The 18107-nt window shown below is 39.1% G+C and overlaps 2 protein-coding genes across 2 annotated transcripts; both read right to left on the bottom strand.

Annotated features, from left to right (window-relative positions):
* Positions 1-1014: 1014 nt before the first annotated feature.
* Positions 1015-7777, bottom strand: LOC108344932 (putative UPF0481 protein At3g02645). The gene is made up of 2 exons (XM_017583471.2): positions 6822-7777; positions 1015-2049 (listed from the first exon to the last, which is right to left on the bottom strand). Exons 1-2 carry the CDS (start codon positions 7603-7605, stop codon positions 1235-1237), a joined length of 1599 nt encoding a protein of 532 aa, XP_017438960.1. The 5' UTR covers positions 7606-7777; the 3' UTR covers positions 1015-1234.
* A 3994-nt stretch (positions 7778-11771) lies between these two features.
* On the bottom strand, positions 11772-16796 carry LOC128193804 (uncharacterized). Its single transcript, XM_052867914.1, has 5 exons — positions 15761-16796; positions 14088-15487; positions 13761-14045; positions 12383-13139; positions 11772-11776 (listed from the first exon to the last, which is right to left on the bottom strand). The coding sequence occupies exons 1-5, from the start codon at positions 16794-16796 to the stop codon at positions 11772-11774; spliced, it is 3483 nt and encodes a 1160-aa protein (XP_052723874.1).
* Between the last annotated feature and the right edge of the window lie 1311 nt (positions 16797-18107).

The following is an 18107-nucleotide window of genomic DNA, read 5'->3' as shown; positions in this document are numbered from 1 at the left end:
AAAAAAAAAAGAATTGTCGATATAATGGTTGTGACAGAACTTTGTTTTTCTGCATAAATTTAAACATACTTTAACACGTTAACTTCTTTGACGTTAATTCTTTGTGCTTCATGGTCCAACTTTCGTGTAAAAGAGATTATACAAAGTTTGTATAATTAATATTAAAAAATATATTTTAAATATAATTTAATTTTACAAAATTCAATATTTAAGATAAAATTAGACTCATTTATATATTTTAAATTGAGGTTTTACTTCTTTAAATATTTTTAGATGCCAATCTGGATTTTTTTTAAAGTGATAAATAACTCACAATCAAAGGTAAATTTTAGCCATATTAAGTTTTACGTCCATAATAAACATGATATAATATTTCTATATTTTAAACTCTCATTTCAGAAAGTGATATTTGGTGACCAAAATGTAGCTCATTTATTTAATTAACATAGTTTTGTATAATTCAACACATTTTTTTTTTATGAATCAAGTTTATTAAACAATAGACAACCCAAACTAATTGAGTTTGTTCAGTCAACTTCCAATCATAGTTAAGGAAAACTTTCTTTTAATAACTTTCTATAACAACATTTTGACAATTGTTTAAGTGACAGTTTTTCATTGTTGAATTTAAAATATTTTTTTAAAAATATTTAAAATAAACCAATAAAATTTTGACATTTGTCATTGTTAAAAAGTTGTTGACTTTTAGTTGTTAAAATATCATCATGGATTGTAATTGGCTAAAATCTCGGACATCTGGAGTACAATAAGAAAGATAAAATATAAGATCCTGATATGTTAACTTGTTTTAAAAAACTTTTTTCACGATGAATAATCGTTATTATTTTATTGGTCGATATATTTAAACAGATCAATCATAAACTGGTACCTGTTGTAAAAAAAACTGTCAAAAAAATTGTAAAAAAAATGGTCAAAAAAGTTGTTAAAAGAAATTTTTTTAAAATATAAATCATATAATAGATGGTTTCAGTTGCATAACTAATCAATACAACATCGATCGAATGAAAGTATAACTTAAACTGTACTTAATTTTACAGAAACATTATACACCCGAAACCATAACAGATGGTACAGATGGTTTCAATTGGGTAACACATCAAACATACATTATAACATTCTATGAAGGTCTTACTTCAGCTGTACTTTTTATTTTACAGAAACATGATACACTCCCAGCCATGCTCTAGCAAAAGTAGACAAGAAAATGACAACATCATTGGGGTGCAAAATACCTATGACAATCATAAGCTGCGCAAAACGTTTCAATAGCCGTCATGGCCAAGAGAACAAAGGTGGCAAGAAGTGTGAAGAACTTCCATGATCTGTAAACATAATCTGTTGAGGCCTTGAAGAGGTTGGTCTTCCTCTTATCATGGTAGTACTTGTTCACTTTCTTAATAGTCTCATCTAACTTGTGTGCTTTGGTGGGTCCAATGGATTTGCTCATTCCGTTGAATAGTTCCTCAGTTTCTTCCATACTCAGACTGCTACTTGACTCTATGATCCCTGCCTTCATCAGCAGCTTCACATCTTTCACAGTGTCTACGATTGCCCTCATCAGTTCTGTGTACCTCGTGAAGATGAGAAAGTCTGGTTGGGTCAAGGCCTCGTAAGCCACAAGGTTTCTCATTATCACTTCAGAGTTCACGTCCAGTTTCACCACAGGGAGGTAAAATATGCCCTTTGTTTCGTCAAATTCAATGGCCATGTTGCCACCTTCCACAGGTTTGAAACAAACCCCGACTGAATGAAGTTCACGCACACAAGGAATGTTGATAATCATAGGAGCTACATCTTCTTCTTCTTCTTCTTCTTCAGAAAGTTTTGGATGAGATGAAAGAGTATCAAGTTGACAGGACACTTTTATTACTCGATCTAGTTGTCGTTTAAAGGGTTTCCCTAGAGGAATATTCACGTCCTTCAGCTTCTTCAAAGAGCCTACTGTCCATGTTAATACACCTTTAACTTTCTTAAAGGAAATTGCTATGGCTTCATAATTTGAGCTTTTCTGGACTGCTGAAGAAGTACCTGTGGTAGAGTGAATATTACCACGAAAATAATTAGCTAGGTAGTCCAACATCACTGATGTCTCCATGATTCTATTAAAATGCATTGCACAAAGAAGAAACTTAATCTGGTTGCACTATCAATTCATTGAATGTGAAGGCTATTAAATAGTCGTGTATAGACGCAATAGTACTAGACCGAATGAAAACAGAAACGAAAATAAAACCAACCAATTGTCGTGGTCGAGTTGCTAGAACCGACCTACTACAGTAAAATAATAACAATTAAGATTTTAACCTAGCTGCTACAGTATGTAATATAAACTATCCAGATCAGTGGAAGAAACGTGAATGTGGAAATAAAAGATTCCTACGAGTTGCTTCTTTCATTATTTATTGGGTTCTTTATTAGCTCGATCAATGATCTATTGTCCTCTCGAATCAATACCTTCTCTTATTGCATAATCTCCAAATTTTGTAACAAGTTTTTAAGCCAGATTGTATGCCGAACAACTCTCTGGGATGCTACCACATACTCAGCTTCACACGTTGATAGTGTTACAATGAGTTATTTCTTTAAGAGCCAAGTAAATGTTGTAGTTCTTATGAAGAAAACATAACCAATCGTACTCTTTTAGTCATCCACATCTCTGTGCTCTTCTAGTCAACCACATCTCCACACCAAACACTGTTTGAGTACCCACTAAGTCGATAGATGTCCGACTTAATGTACATTAATTCAAAAAATAGAGTTTCCTTTACATGCCATAGTATTTGCTTCTGTGCTTTCCAATTAGAATACCTTGGCTCTTCCATAAAATGGCTTGTAACTCTCACTCATCGTAAAGTGTAACATTATGTTTGTCAAGTACCTAAGACTCCCAATTAAGCTTTGATATCTACTTGCATCAACAAGATTCCCTTCTTCATTTTCTGATAGCTTCGTGTCAAGTTCCATAGGAATGGAAACTAAATTGCCCTTCATCATCTTTGTCTTTTTCAGTATATCCTCAATATACATCCTTTAAGACACAAAGATCTTTGTCGAGCTTTGATCCACTTCCAAACCAAATATCTCATGATGCCCAGATCAATCATTTCAAATACCTTCATCACTTCTTTAAATTCTTCAACTAGCTCGGCTTTACTTTTCAAAAAAATCAAATCATCTACATACAAGACAACAAACAACATACCTGATATGTCCTTCTTTAGGTATAGAGCACGTTCATATAGACATTGCGCATAACCATTTTTCTTGAAATAGGCGTTAATTCTTTCATTCCATGTTCGCAGAGATTGCTTTAATCTATACAACGCCTTCTCAGCTTTAGCACATTCTTTTCTTTGCCTTTTTTCATCTAACTGAGAGGTTGTTCTACATACATTTCCTCTTCCAGAACTTCATTCAGAAATGTAGACTTTACATTCATCTGATGTATCTTCCAACTTTGTGTTCCTGCTAATGAAAATAATAGTTGAAGTGTTTCCATCCTTGTTACTAGAGCAAATACCTCATCGTAGTCAATTCTTTTTTGCTACTTGTAGTCCTTCATCACAAGTTAGGCTTTGTAGCACCCCACCTCTCCTTTTACATTGATTTTCTTCTTGTATACCCATTTAACACCAATTGGCCGAGCTCATGTTGGTAAATGTATCAACTTCCATGTTTCATCTTTTTTCAATTGAGTTAATCTCCTCATCTATAGTTTTCTTCCATCTTTCATTAAGCATGACTTCTTCAAATTTTACATCTTCTGCACCTGTCATTAGACATACCATGTACCTCATCAATGGAGTTATAAATGTCATTTACACTTCAAGATCTAGCCTGCATAGGTTCATCTCCTTCATCATCATGCTCATTCACTCTTTCAAATGTGATCTTTTGCACCTAGTAGTGTATTCAAACTCTTATTAACGATTGTTGAGGTCTCTCCCCCAAAAATCATGCTTTCTGAAGACTTTTCCTTCGAGTCAGTTCAATTCCATTCACTATTTTCATCTGACTAGACATCCTTGCATACTAGAGTCTTGCTTGAAAATGGATTGGGCAACTTGTAGGCTTTTGCTTGTTCATCATAACTAATGAAAACGTACCTCTTGCTTTTGCTTGTTCATCATAACTAATGAAAACGTACCTCTTGCTTTTGCTTGTTCATCATAACCAATGAACTAAGAGAAATTGGTCCACACAGATCGGTGTGTACTAGATCGAGTTGCTCTTCTACCCTATACATAGCCAAATTTGGAAACTTTGTTCTTGACTATTTTCTAAGCATGCATTGTTCACAAAATTTTGTCTCAAATTCTATATTGGGTAGTCCGAGTACTAGTTCTCTCCTTAACATTTAGTCAAGCTTCCAAAGTTAAGGTGTCCAAACCGAAAGTGTCATATCACAGTTTCCTCTTTCATGTCTAGCCAAACACGTCTCCTACAAGGGCTTCAACTCCATTTTATAAATTCAATTTTTCTTCATTTCTATTCGGACGCAAGACAACCATACTTATCCTTCAAATATAACACCTAGTCCTTTATTAAAACTGACTTACCTTTTTCAATCAACTGACCCATGCTTAAAATATTGTTCTTAAGCTCAAGAATATAGGAAATGTCCCTGATTTCTCTAACTCCCCTATCCTTATGTATGTGACGAATTATTCCACACCTTTTTATTCCCACTTTGAAATAATCTCCAAATGACATGAACATGGCCTCTACCTAAGAAATCCTTAGTTCTACACATATGATTGCTAGTTCTATTATACATGTACCACACAAAATTGGTAGAATTCTCCTCACCCTGATATCAAGCACGACACTACATTGGAGTTCGCCACCTTTATTTTCAAGTTTTCCTATTTCATTGCCAAGCTATTTAAATACGTTGCTAAGCTCTTCAACGATATCGCCAGACTTTGTTTAACCAATTTGGGGCTTTGTACTGTTGGTTTCTCAAGTAACTCAGCATCCCCTAGCATACGCTCGTCACAACTTGGCCTAGCAAATCCATAGCTTGGTAATACTTCGTCCGAGCTCTCCACCTTTATTACCAGGTTTCCCATTTCCTTTGCTAGGATATTTGACAACTCGACACTCAATAGATCGGCCTCCACCTGCTCGACTTTATCCAACCTATGGTTCATCTTCTCGTCCTCAAATTACCTGGCCTTCAACATCTCAACTCCAAATAACCCAGCCTTCATCTGTTTGGCCTTAAACACCATGGTTTACATTTCTCATCCTCAAACAACTTGGTTTGTATCTGTTTGGCATCAAACAACTCGGTCTCTTCATCAAACAACTCGATCTCCTTTTGCACTACCTCGAACAACTTGATCATGAACTTGTTCGAGCTTTCTGATAACAATAAAATTCCTATCTCTTCTGCATTTTGTAAGAAGGATATTTTACCTTTCTTTTCAACTCGGCAAAATTTTGCTATGTGGTTGACCTTCCCACAATTATAATAGCTTCCTGATATGCATTAATTCGTTGCATAGTGGTCGAGTTTTTCACATTCAAAGCACTATACACGTCTTTAAACTGACCTCCACGACCTCTTCCTCGACAGTGGCCATGCCAATTTTGCTGCCAGGTTATATTTGTGCAGACTTCCTTGTTCTCTGCCTCCAGAACCTCAGCGTTAAGTGTTGCGAGTTTCGTTCATAATGCATTTCATCTATAGTGTTTGATCATCAGGTTCCTTCTCTTTCTTCTTCCTTTGTGAGAACTGACAAGTCCTTTGATTCTTCGATTATGCAGTTAATGCCCTCGAAGTTATCCGCCAAAGATCTCAACATTTTTTCTATAACCTAGTTAGGTGGCATCTCTTCTCCATTCCTACCGAGTTTATTAGCAACCTTCTGTACCCGAGTGATGTACTCGATAACCAGCTTTGTTTCTTCCATCTCTAAATGTTCAAACTCTCTCCTAAGAGCATGTTCAGACCTGTCTCACACAATATTCACTTTTGTAGGCAACCTCTAGAGTCTCCCAGGCTTTATTTGCTGATGATGCATTCACTATCTTTTCGAACCCTGACTCGTCTAGTACATTGTAGAGAAAATACAATGTTGACTTTCACTTGCATTTTCTTCAACATGGCAACATGTGTTACTGTCTGATGTTCTTCCTCATCGAATTCATCGTACCCAACCTTCATTATATCTCATACGTCTTGAAATCCCAATAACACATTTATATGTAAGCACTGATTATTATAATTGATCGCTAGTATTGACTAAGTCATACCGCTAACAACTTTTGTCATCTTTCTCACTTTTTTTAAACACTCACTGATTCACTAGCTCTCATTTTGTTTTTTGTTTTTTCACACTCAACACTCAAAGAATAGAGCTTTAATCTTTAATACCACATTATTTAATGAATGTGATGGAAATTAAACAGCCATGTTCAGACGTAAAAACATTGGACAGAATTAAAGCAAAAACCAAAATAACATCGGCCAAATATCTTGGTCGAATTGCTACAGTCCAACCGAAAACGTAACAAAAACTCCTAACAGAACTGAGCTGCTACCTAAAATAATAACAAGCAAGATTTTAACCAAGCTGCTACAGTACAAAATATAAACTACCCGTATGTGTGGAAAAACGCGAATTTGAGAAGACTCCTACAAAACTACAAAAGCACCTTTTTTCTAATTTAAGTTTATCTAACATATTCTCGCAAATTTTTACAAGAAAATAATAACAATAATAACACCGATGTGAAGATTAATAGAGACCTAGTTTTGAATCATCTTATAAAATTTCTCTATCCACACATACCTTCGCTTGGATCAGGTATCGGTGTTTCAGAGTTTACGGCATTAGAGACGACCAAATGGTACATGAGATCCAAGAGATGGCAATGCTTTGATACAGCTTCAGAACATGTGGGGCTGTGAATTAACTTAAGTGGAGAGTGTTGTTTACAGAATGACAAGAGCATCGAACCCAAGTACTCTTGAACAGAATGAGTAGGTTCGGAGCTTTCAAACTGCAAGATCTTCAACAAAGAGAACATTGGAATTTGATTCTCCACCATGAGGATGTCCCTTACGATGGCATCCTTGGTTAGTGTCAGACCACGAAACTCAGTTTGGTCTCCTAATCCTCTCATGAAAGAGCAAGATAGTCTGTCATTGAGATACTTGTGGAAGAAATTCAACAAGAAGAAAGCATCAATGGCAACGGTGTATAACAAGGTTTCATCTTTGAGGCACAAGTGTTTGTGGTAACTAGCACGGATGAAGGTTGCTGTGTCGCGGAATTCTTGGATTACTTGTTTGAGTTCATGTTTTTTGAAGTGGTCTAGAACCGCTTTGGCAGCAAAAATCTTGATCCTTTCCATGGGATAGAGCTCAGGGCGAAAGTGGGTGTATGGACCAATGGCTACAAATTGGGGAGTAAAGGCTTCTGGCTTGCCACAGCTCAGAGTTTTGGGAACATGGAATATGCAAACAGGTATTCTTTTCAAGACTGAGTGGTGGGTTTCACTTACGATTTCGTTTACTCGAATGATCCAACAGTCTTCATCAGATTCTGAACTGAAGATTGAAGGAGAGTCCATTGGGATTTACCTTAATTTTTCTGATGAATTGCTCTACGAAATACGTGTTACTGTGTAATTCTTGGATTTTCGAAACCAAGAAACTTTATGTACGGGCCACTTGCTTCTGTTTCTCTTCTCTGTAATGGCTTTTAATTTTTATTTCTTCATTTATAAGATGAATGTGAAATCATCTTACACCTCACTTCATTTATTTATTTATATTTTTAAAGATTTGCACGTAATTTCATATTATAAAGACTTTCATGTTCTTCTGTCTCTTCCACCGGTGGTTTCGACTAATAATTTTTGGAGAGTGAGAATAATATATTTAAAATTTATATATTAATCATTATTACTAATATAATAAAAATAAATGCATAATATAGTATAATTATAATTATACAAGAATCATACATGTTTAAAGGATTTTTTTTCCTTTAAATTCTTAAACTTATAAAAATGATTGTATTTGATATGGGTTTCATTATAATTTTTTTTTATTTCATTTTTTTAATTTAATGGATGTCTAATGTTAAAGGATGAATTGAATGATTAATATTTGATTGCAACTTGATTGATATGATATGAACTTTTCTATGATGACTTTTTATGATTTAATGCGAATAGATGGTAGGAGAATTCTTTAAGTGAGAGTGTGTGTGAGAATGAACAGAATTTGAGCTTAAATATCAAAAATCTATAAGATCATGTGATACAAATATATTATGATTATAAGAATTTTATTAATATGATCATTTCTAAGGAGAAATGTCATATTCAACAAGGTACGTTTGTATTAAGTTTTAATCCAAAGAGTGAAGTGATCTTAATTCTACTAAACTCTTATACTTATGTAAAGAATGAAGTTTAGGTAGTAAGAGTCGAGGGAAGTTCCTAACCTATAAAATTAGTAGTGACGAAAAGAAATAAACCCTATCATGATAGTGGTTTGGGATAAGAAAGGTGAGTTTCGTACAAAGGGAATGTTGTTGTTGATGTTAAACTTAATGTGGAGAAAATTCATAACAAGTATATGACTGACACGATTATTCAAGTTAATATATAACTATTCCTATAATTAAGTCTAAATCATGTTAAAGTTTTAATAGATAATTATGACCGTATAACTTATACATGCGGTATATTGACTAATGAAAAACAATTATTCTTAATAGTTACTACAAAAAATTATTTAAATCTTTATAAAAAATTATGATATAAATAAGCTTATCTTTTGTTTTTTTTTTGTGATATTTTAATGTTCGCTTGTAATGATTGTATATATATTCAAATTATATACTTAATGGCATCATGTAAATGTCTTTGTAGAAAATCTCAGTAAATAATGATGATGAGTCTATGGAAGACTTCAAATATAAGTAGGAGAGATTAATATATATTTATATAAAAAATCCTTTATATTTCTTCAAAAGATATATAATTTTTGGATAATTGATTATACATTATATTTATATTAATTAAACGATAATAACAAGATTAATATTTATGGGTCATTACATGTAAGTAATTAGATGCTCCACTTTTAATTTTTGTTCAGCAGGATATATGTGGCCTGTTTTTTTAAAATGAAATCTAATATTCAAAGGTTTCGTATTCACATTCTATACTTATTTATTGATATCTTTACACATGGTGTGAGACACCCCTAATGTCTTATTCAATAAAAATGAGAAGACGCAGTCCCCTAATATAGAGTATTGTGAAGTGGGTGACCACTTAAAAAATGTCATTTTACGAAACCCTCAAAATTTTGCTCCCACTTCTGACTCATTGGTGCACGTGACAGTAGCCAATTTGTACACGTGACAATAACCTTTCCTCCAAAATTGTCCGCAAGATTAAAATGAGGACAAAAGATATAACGATGAGTTGTTTGTCTTCACAAAGGAGGTTCTTGAAGGTCTCTTAATTTGCATCGAATGGGAACAAATTGTGTCTGTTTGTTAGTACCATAGACACAGTACGAGGTGGACGTGCAACGGGACCAACATGGAGCTGTTCTTTCAAAATTTTCGAAACTGCAGTTTGATCAATGTAGACTCAAAAAAACACATTTTAAACAGTCTTTAAATTATGAATTACTTCACAGTTCTTAATATTATTCATAATTGGTGACTTCTACTAAAATTCTGGGTTTCACTGTGTTCAAGAGTTTTTTTTTCTTTATATTCTATGCTTAATTTGATATTGGTCAAGGTGGCATCAATTTGACTAAAACAAACTGTAACATCCCAAAATATAGTAATTACCATAATCAGAATTAATTACATTAAGCAAATAAACAGTGCAGTCTTACAAAAACCGACGAGCGTTAAAAGCCGAATGGCATAAAGATACAGGAATAACGAACACTTAACCAGACAAGAATTCAAGGACGAACGGCTTTACAAAACTATAACCGAACGTCCACAAAAATAAACTTAGCGAAACTAAAAACACACGAGCGAGCACTCTAAGGCTCGGCTTTAACTTCAACATCCACCAGAGTTGCGTCCTCCAAATTTTCTTCTTCTAGCATTTCTTCAAGGGACGCATCACCATCTGCTCACATCCACGCGGATGATCATTGCAAGGACAGGACGAACGTACATAACAAGATGACAACACAAGGAATAACGAAAGGGTAAGCTTAAGTAATTTAAATTCATACTTCAACATTTCTATTCAAACAAAACACATAACTTCAATACATATAACATCATCCAAAACATAAATATATAAAGACTAGACCGACCGTCCGGACTGTATGAATCTGTGTAGTTACAAGCGTCCTTGCACCCGAGTGGTGTAGTAACTGGGATACACCAAACAGCTGCCACTCGAGGTCAGTCCGTTCTTACGTCGCCCATGTTAACTTATGGACTAAGGACCTCCTGCCGTTCCCACACATGACATACTTCCTCTACATGAAGATAGTATTCACGGAACATCAGGATGGACTGCGAGGCTTAACTCATCCACATTCATACTTTACTAAAAATTTAATATTCAATAAACATCAGAGTCGTCCCTCCATGGAACGCTCGTTCAAATACCAAAATCATAATTTCACTTCTTATAGTGTTCGCACACCTTAATACTTCCTTTTATTCACATTTTCATTCTATGTTCCACTTTCTTAAAAGAGACGAACATTTAGCCCCCTTCATAATGAGGACAACCGTGGAGAACAAAACCGAAGAATTTACTCCGTTCCACAACAGAATAGAACCGATTACCAAATAGATGGACGACCTGTATTAATCAAGGTTACTCGACACTGTCGGTCGACACAGATGGATGATCTGTGGTCACAAGGGTGATCGACACAGTATGTCGACACAGATGGATGATCTGTAGTCACAAGGGTGATCGACACAGTAGGTCGACACTGATGGATGATTTGTAGTCACAAGGGTGATCGACACAGTAGGTCGACACAGATGGAATGATCTGTAGTCACAAGGGTGATCGACACAGTAGGTCGACACTGATGGATGATTTGTAGTCACAAGGGTGATCGACACAGTAGGTCGACACAGATGGATGATCTGTAGTCACAAGGGTGATCGACACAGTAGGTCGACACAGATGGATGATCTGTAGTCACAAGGGTGATCGACACAGTAGGTCGACACAGATGGATGATCTGTAGTCACAAGGGTGATCGACACAGTAGGTCGACACAGATGGATGATCTATAGTCACAAGGGTGATCGACACAGTAGGTCGACACAGATGGATGATCTGTAGTCACAAGGGTGATCGACACAGTAGGTCGACACAGCTCAACGTCGACCAGAAATCTTCCCGAATGAAAGTATTTCAATTCAAAGAATTTTACTAGAACACCAAACGGTCAAGAACCGTTTAATGTCGGACGTACGTTATCATAGAGAAATTCATATTCAAGCTTCACTTACATTCACTCATTTCTCCGCACACATATATATATTTCATATTTTCAAATACTCATATCAACTCATACTTATGATCATATACCAACAATCAAATAACACAGTTCATACTTCATGCGACACACATAATGTTCATACAGTACACGACAAACATACGAATTAAATTATTAAGCTTCCCTTACCTGGATAGCAGTGTACTCCCAAATGCAAGGTTTTGGTTCGACCTCTAACAGCGTTCTACACCCAGGTTCACTCAACAACTTCCACTTAGTCTAAAACACCAAAAAAAATCAGAATAACTCAGACCTATAACCCATGCATGCAACCAAACTAGGGTTCGCATGTAACCAGAAAAGATAGACGGTTGACGACGAGAACTTACCAGTTCCGATCCAAAATCTGTTCGGTCCAAAAGGAAGATCACAACTGGACGAACGTCCCTACGATTCTGAAACGTGATCGGAGAAGGAACCGGTGAGTTACAGAAGAGAGAAGTTTAGATGTTTTAGAGAGAAGTTGGAGAAGATGAAGAGTTGAGGTTCTGAGGAAGGAGATGAGAGGTTCAGGTGAGAGGAAGAGTTTTTCGAAACTCAAGTTTTGTTCAGTCCACGTTCGAGCGGACGAACGTCTCTCCATCCGACACCTGCACACTCACTCTGATTTCAGAACCTTCCAACGTGACAAGTGGCGCTCGTGCATGCAGCGGTTGGTGCGTTTTTAATGCACTGAACGTGTGACGAGACGCTTTTATGGAAGCTGACAGGTGACTCAGCAGTGTAATAATTACAGATTTGACATGTTAATTATGTTTAAAATTTCGAGATCTCACATTCCACCTATCTACAAAAATTTTCGACCTCGAAAATTTAAAGACTCACCTGAAAATAGACTAGGGTACAAGTCCTTCATGGCGCTCTCAACCTCCCACGTTGAATCACCAGTCTTAGCGTCCCACACCATCTTCACCAAACGAACTTCTTTGCCTTTGTAGTACTTGGTGCGGCTATCTTCCACTCGGACTGGATGTAATTCTAATGTTCGGTCTGGACGAAGCTGAATGTCTTCCAACTCCAGTACATGTGATGGATTCGCTATATACTTCCGAAGTTGAGAGACGTGGAAAACGGGATGAAGGTTGGATAGTTGGGGCGGCAATGCAAGCTCGTACGCTACAGGTCCGATCTTCCTCAGGATCTGGTACGGTCCAATGAACTTGGGAGACAGCTTCTTTGGACGAACGGCTCGTCCTACACCAGTGACTGGATTGAGTCGAAGGAACACATGGTCTCCTGCAGCGAACTCCAACGGTCTTCTCCTCTTATCAGCGTACGACTTCTGCCTGCTCAAAGACGTCTTCAACCTCTCCTGGATTTGCTTGACTTTCTCGGTCGTTTGCTGGATAAGCTCAGGTCCAGTCAGCACGTGCTCTCCTTCCTTGAACCAACAAAGGGGCGTTCGGCATTTCCTCCCATAGAGTGCTTCAAACGGTGCCATTCCAATGCTCGCCTGGAAACTGTTGTTATACGTGAACTCCACTAACGGCAGGATCTCATCCCATGCGCCTAAATGATCTAGGACGCACGTCCTCAGTAAATCTTCTAACGTCTGGATGGTCCGTTCAGACTGACCGTCCGTCTAAGGGTGATATGCCGAACTCATTTGCAACTTACTACCGAGCTCGCTTTGAAGTGACTGCCAAAACCGTGAGGTGAACCTTGTGTCTCGATTGGAAATGATGCTCGACGGTACTCCATGTAAGCGAACGATCCCTTGGATATACAACTTGGCTAGGTTGGTCATCGACATCTTCAAGTTAACTGCTAGGAAGTGGGCGCTCTTCGTTAGCCTATCCACGATCACCCAGATTGAATCATGATTCCTAACCGTGCGTGGTAGATGAGTCACGAAGTCCATGGATATGCTATCCCACTTCCATTCGGGAATTTCCAACTGTTGAAGTAAACCGCCAGGTCTTTGATACTTCGCCTTCGCTCGTTGACAGGTTAGACATGATGCCACAAAACGAGCGACATCACTCTTCATTCCAGGCCACCAAAATGAACTCCGGAGGTCTTGATACATCTTAGTCATGCCAGGGTGCATGCTAAGACGACTATGATGTCCTTCCTCCAAGATAATTCTCTTCAGCTCGCCATCATTCGGAACGCACGTTCTACCCATGTAACGCAACATGTCGTCCGTTCCCGTATTGAACCACTTAGCTTGATCCGTACCGAGGGCGCTTAAGATCTTCACTAGCTCTTCGTCCTCACGTTGCTTCATCTTAATCCGATCAAACACATCGCTAGATATTCTAAGGTTACAACACTTGATGCTGCTCGGTTCTAACTCAAACTGTAACCTTAGATCTCTGAAACTCTCCACTAAGCTCCGCTCGCGCACCATCATGGACGACACATGCACCACCTTCCTGCTTAGAGCGTCCGCTACCACGTTCGCCTTTCCTGGATGATAGAGTAGCTCGAAGTCATAGTCCTTCAAGAACTCGAGCCACCTCCTCTGCCTCATATTCAATTCCTTCTGATCAAAGAGGTACTTGAGACTCTTATGATCACTGAAAACTTGGAACGTGGATCCATACAAGAAATGCCTCCAGATCTTCAGCGCAAAAACGACCGCTGCCAACTCCAGGTCGTGCGTTGGGTAATTCCTTTCGTGAATCCTCAACTGACGAGACACATAAGCTACCGCTCGCTTTTCTTGCATCAAAACACAGCCCAGACCTTGGTGAGAAGCGTCGCAATAAACCTCAAACGGTTTAGACGTGTCCGGAATAACCAACATTGGAGCGCTCGTCAATTTCACCTTCAACTCCTGGAAACTGGCCTCACAACGATCGGTCCAAGCGAACAGCTGATCCTTACGGGTCAACTGAGTTAGCGGCGCCACTATCTTAGCAAAACCTTCAATGAAACGTCTGTAGTAGCCCGCCAGTCCAACAAAACTACGCACCTCAGTGGCCGAACGCGGACTCTCCCATTCCAGTACCGCTCGTACTTTCGCTGGATCTACCGAGATGCCTCCAGCCGACACCACATGACCCAAAAACTGAATCTCCTTCATCCAGAATTCGTACTTAGACAACTTGGCATATAACTCCTTCTCCCGCAACACTCCTAGTACAAGTCTAAGATGCTCTTCATGCTCGTCTTCGGTCTTGGAATAGATGAGAATATCATCTATGAAGACGACCACGAACTTATCCAAATAGGGCCTGAATATGCGGTTCATATACTCCATGAACACTGCCGGGGCGTTCGTCACTCCAAAAGGCATCACCACATATTCGTAATGCCCATAACGAGACCTGAATGCTGTCTTCTGGATGTCGTCTTCCTTAACTCTGATTTGATGATATCCGGATCTCAAATCAATCTTCGAGAACACAGCAGCCCCATGTAATTGATCCAGCAAGTCATCAATCCTAGGCAATGGGTACTTGTTCTTGATGGTCAGCTTATTTAGTTGTCTGTAGTCTATACATAACCGAGAGCTGTCATCCTTCTTCTTTACTAACAGCACAGGCGCTCCCCAAGGTGATACGCTCGGTCTAATGAATTTCTTCTCTATCAGCTCTTCAATCTGCTCCTTGAGGTCAGCTAACTCCGCAGGCGACATTCGATATGGCTGAACCGAGATAGGAGCCGCTGTCGTCACCAAATCAATGGTGAACTCCACTTCACGCTGAGGGGGAAGTCCAGGGATCTCTTCCGGAAAAACGTCCGCGAACTCAACCACAACCGATCGTCCAGTACCACCTTTAGTGGACGATCGTTCTTCTACCAATCCCTTGGATTCCTGATCCTCTTGAGTCATAATCAGGAAACAGCTGGCGCCTTCCATAATGTCTTCTTTCAGCTGGCCGAGCGTCACTGAAAGAACTTCTTGTTCTTCACCAGGAAAAATCAATTCCTTCGCTCCACAGTCAATAAGAATGTGATTGGCAGCCAACCAATCCATTCCTAAGATCACCTCCAAACCTTGAAGAGGTAAGCAGATGAGGCTAACCTTAAACTTACGTCCCTCCACTTCTATAGGACACTTGACGCACATAGTGGACGTCCTAACCTCACCAGTTGCTGGGGTAGACACCACCAGATCAAACTGCATCTCGCTCACTTCTAATCCCAGCTTTTCAACACACGCCTTCGAGATGAAGGAGTGCGTTGCCCCCGAATCATACAAAGCACAGCATGATCTACCAAACAGCATGCATTCACCAATAATGAGATTACCTGAGCTCGCTGCCTCAGCGCTCGTTATAGCATACACTCGCCCACTTGCTTGGGCTCGTCCTCCTCTCGGCTGATTTCTTCCAGCATTGGGTGGCCTCATCACCGCACGCCCACTCATATTGCACTCATGATCCGAGTGCCCGTTTCTTCCACAACGATTACAGTGCTTTACTCCCACCAACTGAGGGCATGAAGACCTATAATGTGGCCCTCCACACCAGTAGCAAACCACACTTCCCTGACCAGACTGTCCGACAGGAACCACTGCTTGCGACCCGCTTGCTTGAGAAGGCTGATTTGGACGAGCGTAAGGAGGTCTCCTCTGAACAGCTCCTCCTCTGGACACGATTGGTCCCCTACTCACTTGCTGCTGCTTCTTTTGCCGTTCCGCTTCTGCCATATTCCTCTCCAAGACTTTGGCTCGCTCAACCATAGCCGGGAACGTTCGGATACACAAACTGGAAATCAACACTTTCAGGTCACTTCGTAACCCGTTCTCAAACTTCCTACACTGCCACACTTCGCTCGTGGCCATAGTATTAAATCTGACGAGGTGCTTGAACCTATTGGTGTACTCTGAAACAGACATACCCCCTTGAACTAGTTGCAGAAATTCAACCTCCTTTGCAAACCGAACGCTGTCCGGGAAGTATTCTTCATAAAATTTAGTCCTAAACACTTCCCAAGTGATCGGCTGTTGCGCGTCCGCTAGAATAGCTCTCGCGCTCGTCCACCAATGACTCGCTTCTCCCGTCAACAAATATTCTGCGTACGCTAATCTATTCTCATCTGGACATCTCTTAGCATTAAAGATCTTCTCTATATCCCTTAACCACTGATCCGCTTCGTCTGGGAGACCTTTCCCACTGAACTTAGCCGGATGGTGCTGGAGGAAACTCTCCAAGCTCCACTCAGCAGTAGGCGGGATAGCATTGGAAGAAGACGCTCCCGCAGTGTGCCTGGTTGCTGCTAGAATCTCCATTAGCTGCCTTTGAGTTGTTTCTGAACTGGCTCGCGAGGCTTCTAAACTTTGCATGGCACTCTGATTTTGTTGCATCAGGGTGGCATTTTATTCCATTAGGGTCGTGTTTTGTTGCTGTAAACGATCGATCACCGTCTCCAACAACCTAGCGTTGTTGGATGTATCTGGTTCGGTAGGTTGAGGTGGAGGAGGGAGTCTAGGCGCCATTCGTTCTCTGGATACAGAGGAAAACGAACGTTAGCAATGTGCAAAGAGTTAAAAACAATAACTCATTAAACACACAATAAGCACACAGCAAAAACACAATGCACTCATAACCTACAGCGTCCTTTAAGAGAACAAAACTGCTCTGATACCACTAATGTAACATCCCAAAATATAGTAATTACCATAATCAGAATTAATTACATTAAGCAAATAAACAGTGCAGTCTTACAAAAACCGACGAGCGTTAAAAGCCGAACGGCATAAAGATACAGGAATAACGAACGCTTAACCAGACAAGAATTCAAGGACGAACGGCTTTACAAAACTATAACCGAACGTCCACAAAAATAAACTTAGCGAAACTAAAAACACACGAGCGAGCACTCTAAGGCTCGGCTTTAACTTCAACATCCACCAGAGTTGCGTCCTCCAAATTTTCTTCTTCTAGCATTTCTTCAAGGGACGCATCACCATCTGCTCACATCCACGCGGATGATCATTGCAAGGACAGGACGAACGTACATAACAAGATGACAACACAAGGAATAACGAAAGGGTAAGCTTAAGTAATTTAAATTCATACTTCAACATTTCTATTCAAACAAAACACATAACTTCAATACATATAACATCATCCAAAACATAAATATATAAAGACTAGACCGACCGTCCGGACTGTATGAATCTGTGTAGTTACAAACGTCCTTGCACCCGAGTGGTGTAGTAACTGGGATACACCAAACAGCTGCCACTCGAGGTCAGTCCGTTCTTACGTCGCCCATGTTAACTTATGGACTAAGGACCTCCTGCCGTTCCCACACATGACATACTTCCTCTACATGAAGATAGTATTCACAGAACATCAGGATGGACTGCGAGGCTTAACTCATCCACAGTCATACTTTACTAAAAATTTAATATTCAATAAACATCAGAGTCGTCCCTCCATGGAACGCTCGTTCAAATACCAAAATCATAATTTCACTTCTTATAGTGTTCGCACACCTTAATACTTCCTTTTATTCACATTTTCATTCTATGTTCCACTTTCTTAAAAGAGACGAACATTCAGCCCCCTTCATAACGAGGACAACCGTGGAGAACAAAACCGAAGAATTTACTCCGTTCCACAACAGAATAGAACCGATTACCAAATAG

This window comes from Vigna angularis, chromosome 8 (assembly GCF_016808095.1).
Source record: "Vigna angularis cultivar LongXiaoDou No.4 chromosome 8, ASM1680809v1, whole genome shotgun sequence".
NCBI lineage: Eukaryota > Viridiplantae > Streptophyta > Magnoliopsida > Fabales > Fabaceae > Vigna > Vigna angularis.
This window is presented reverse-complemented; position numbering and strand designations above follow the sequence as displayed.

Excerpts from the sequence above, each read along its gene's own strand:
- LOC108344932 (XM_017583471.2), bottom strand. The coding sequence starts at position 7,605 with ATGGACTCTCCTTCAATCTTCAGTTCAGAATCTGATGAAGACTGTTGG. Across the intron at positions 2,050-6,821 it reads GATACCTGATCCAAGCGAAG|GTACTTCTTCAGCAGTCCAG; the intron begins GTATGTGTGGAT and ends ACTCTACCACAG.
- LOC128193804 (XM_052867914.1), bottom strand. The coding sequence starts at position 16,796 with ATGCAAAGTTTAGAAGCCTCGCGAGCCAGTTCAGAAACAACTCAAAGG. Across the intron at positions 15,488-15,760 it reads CGCTGAGGCAGCGAGCTCAG|GAATGGATTGGTTGGCTGCC; the intron begins GTAATCTCATTA and ends AGGTGATCTTAG. Across the intron at positions 13,140-13,760 it reads AACGTGAGGACGAAGAGCTA|ACGGACGGTCAGTCTGAACG; the intron begins GTGAAGATCTTA and ends TATCACCCTTAG.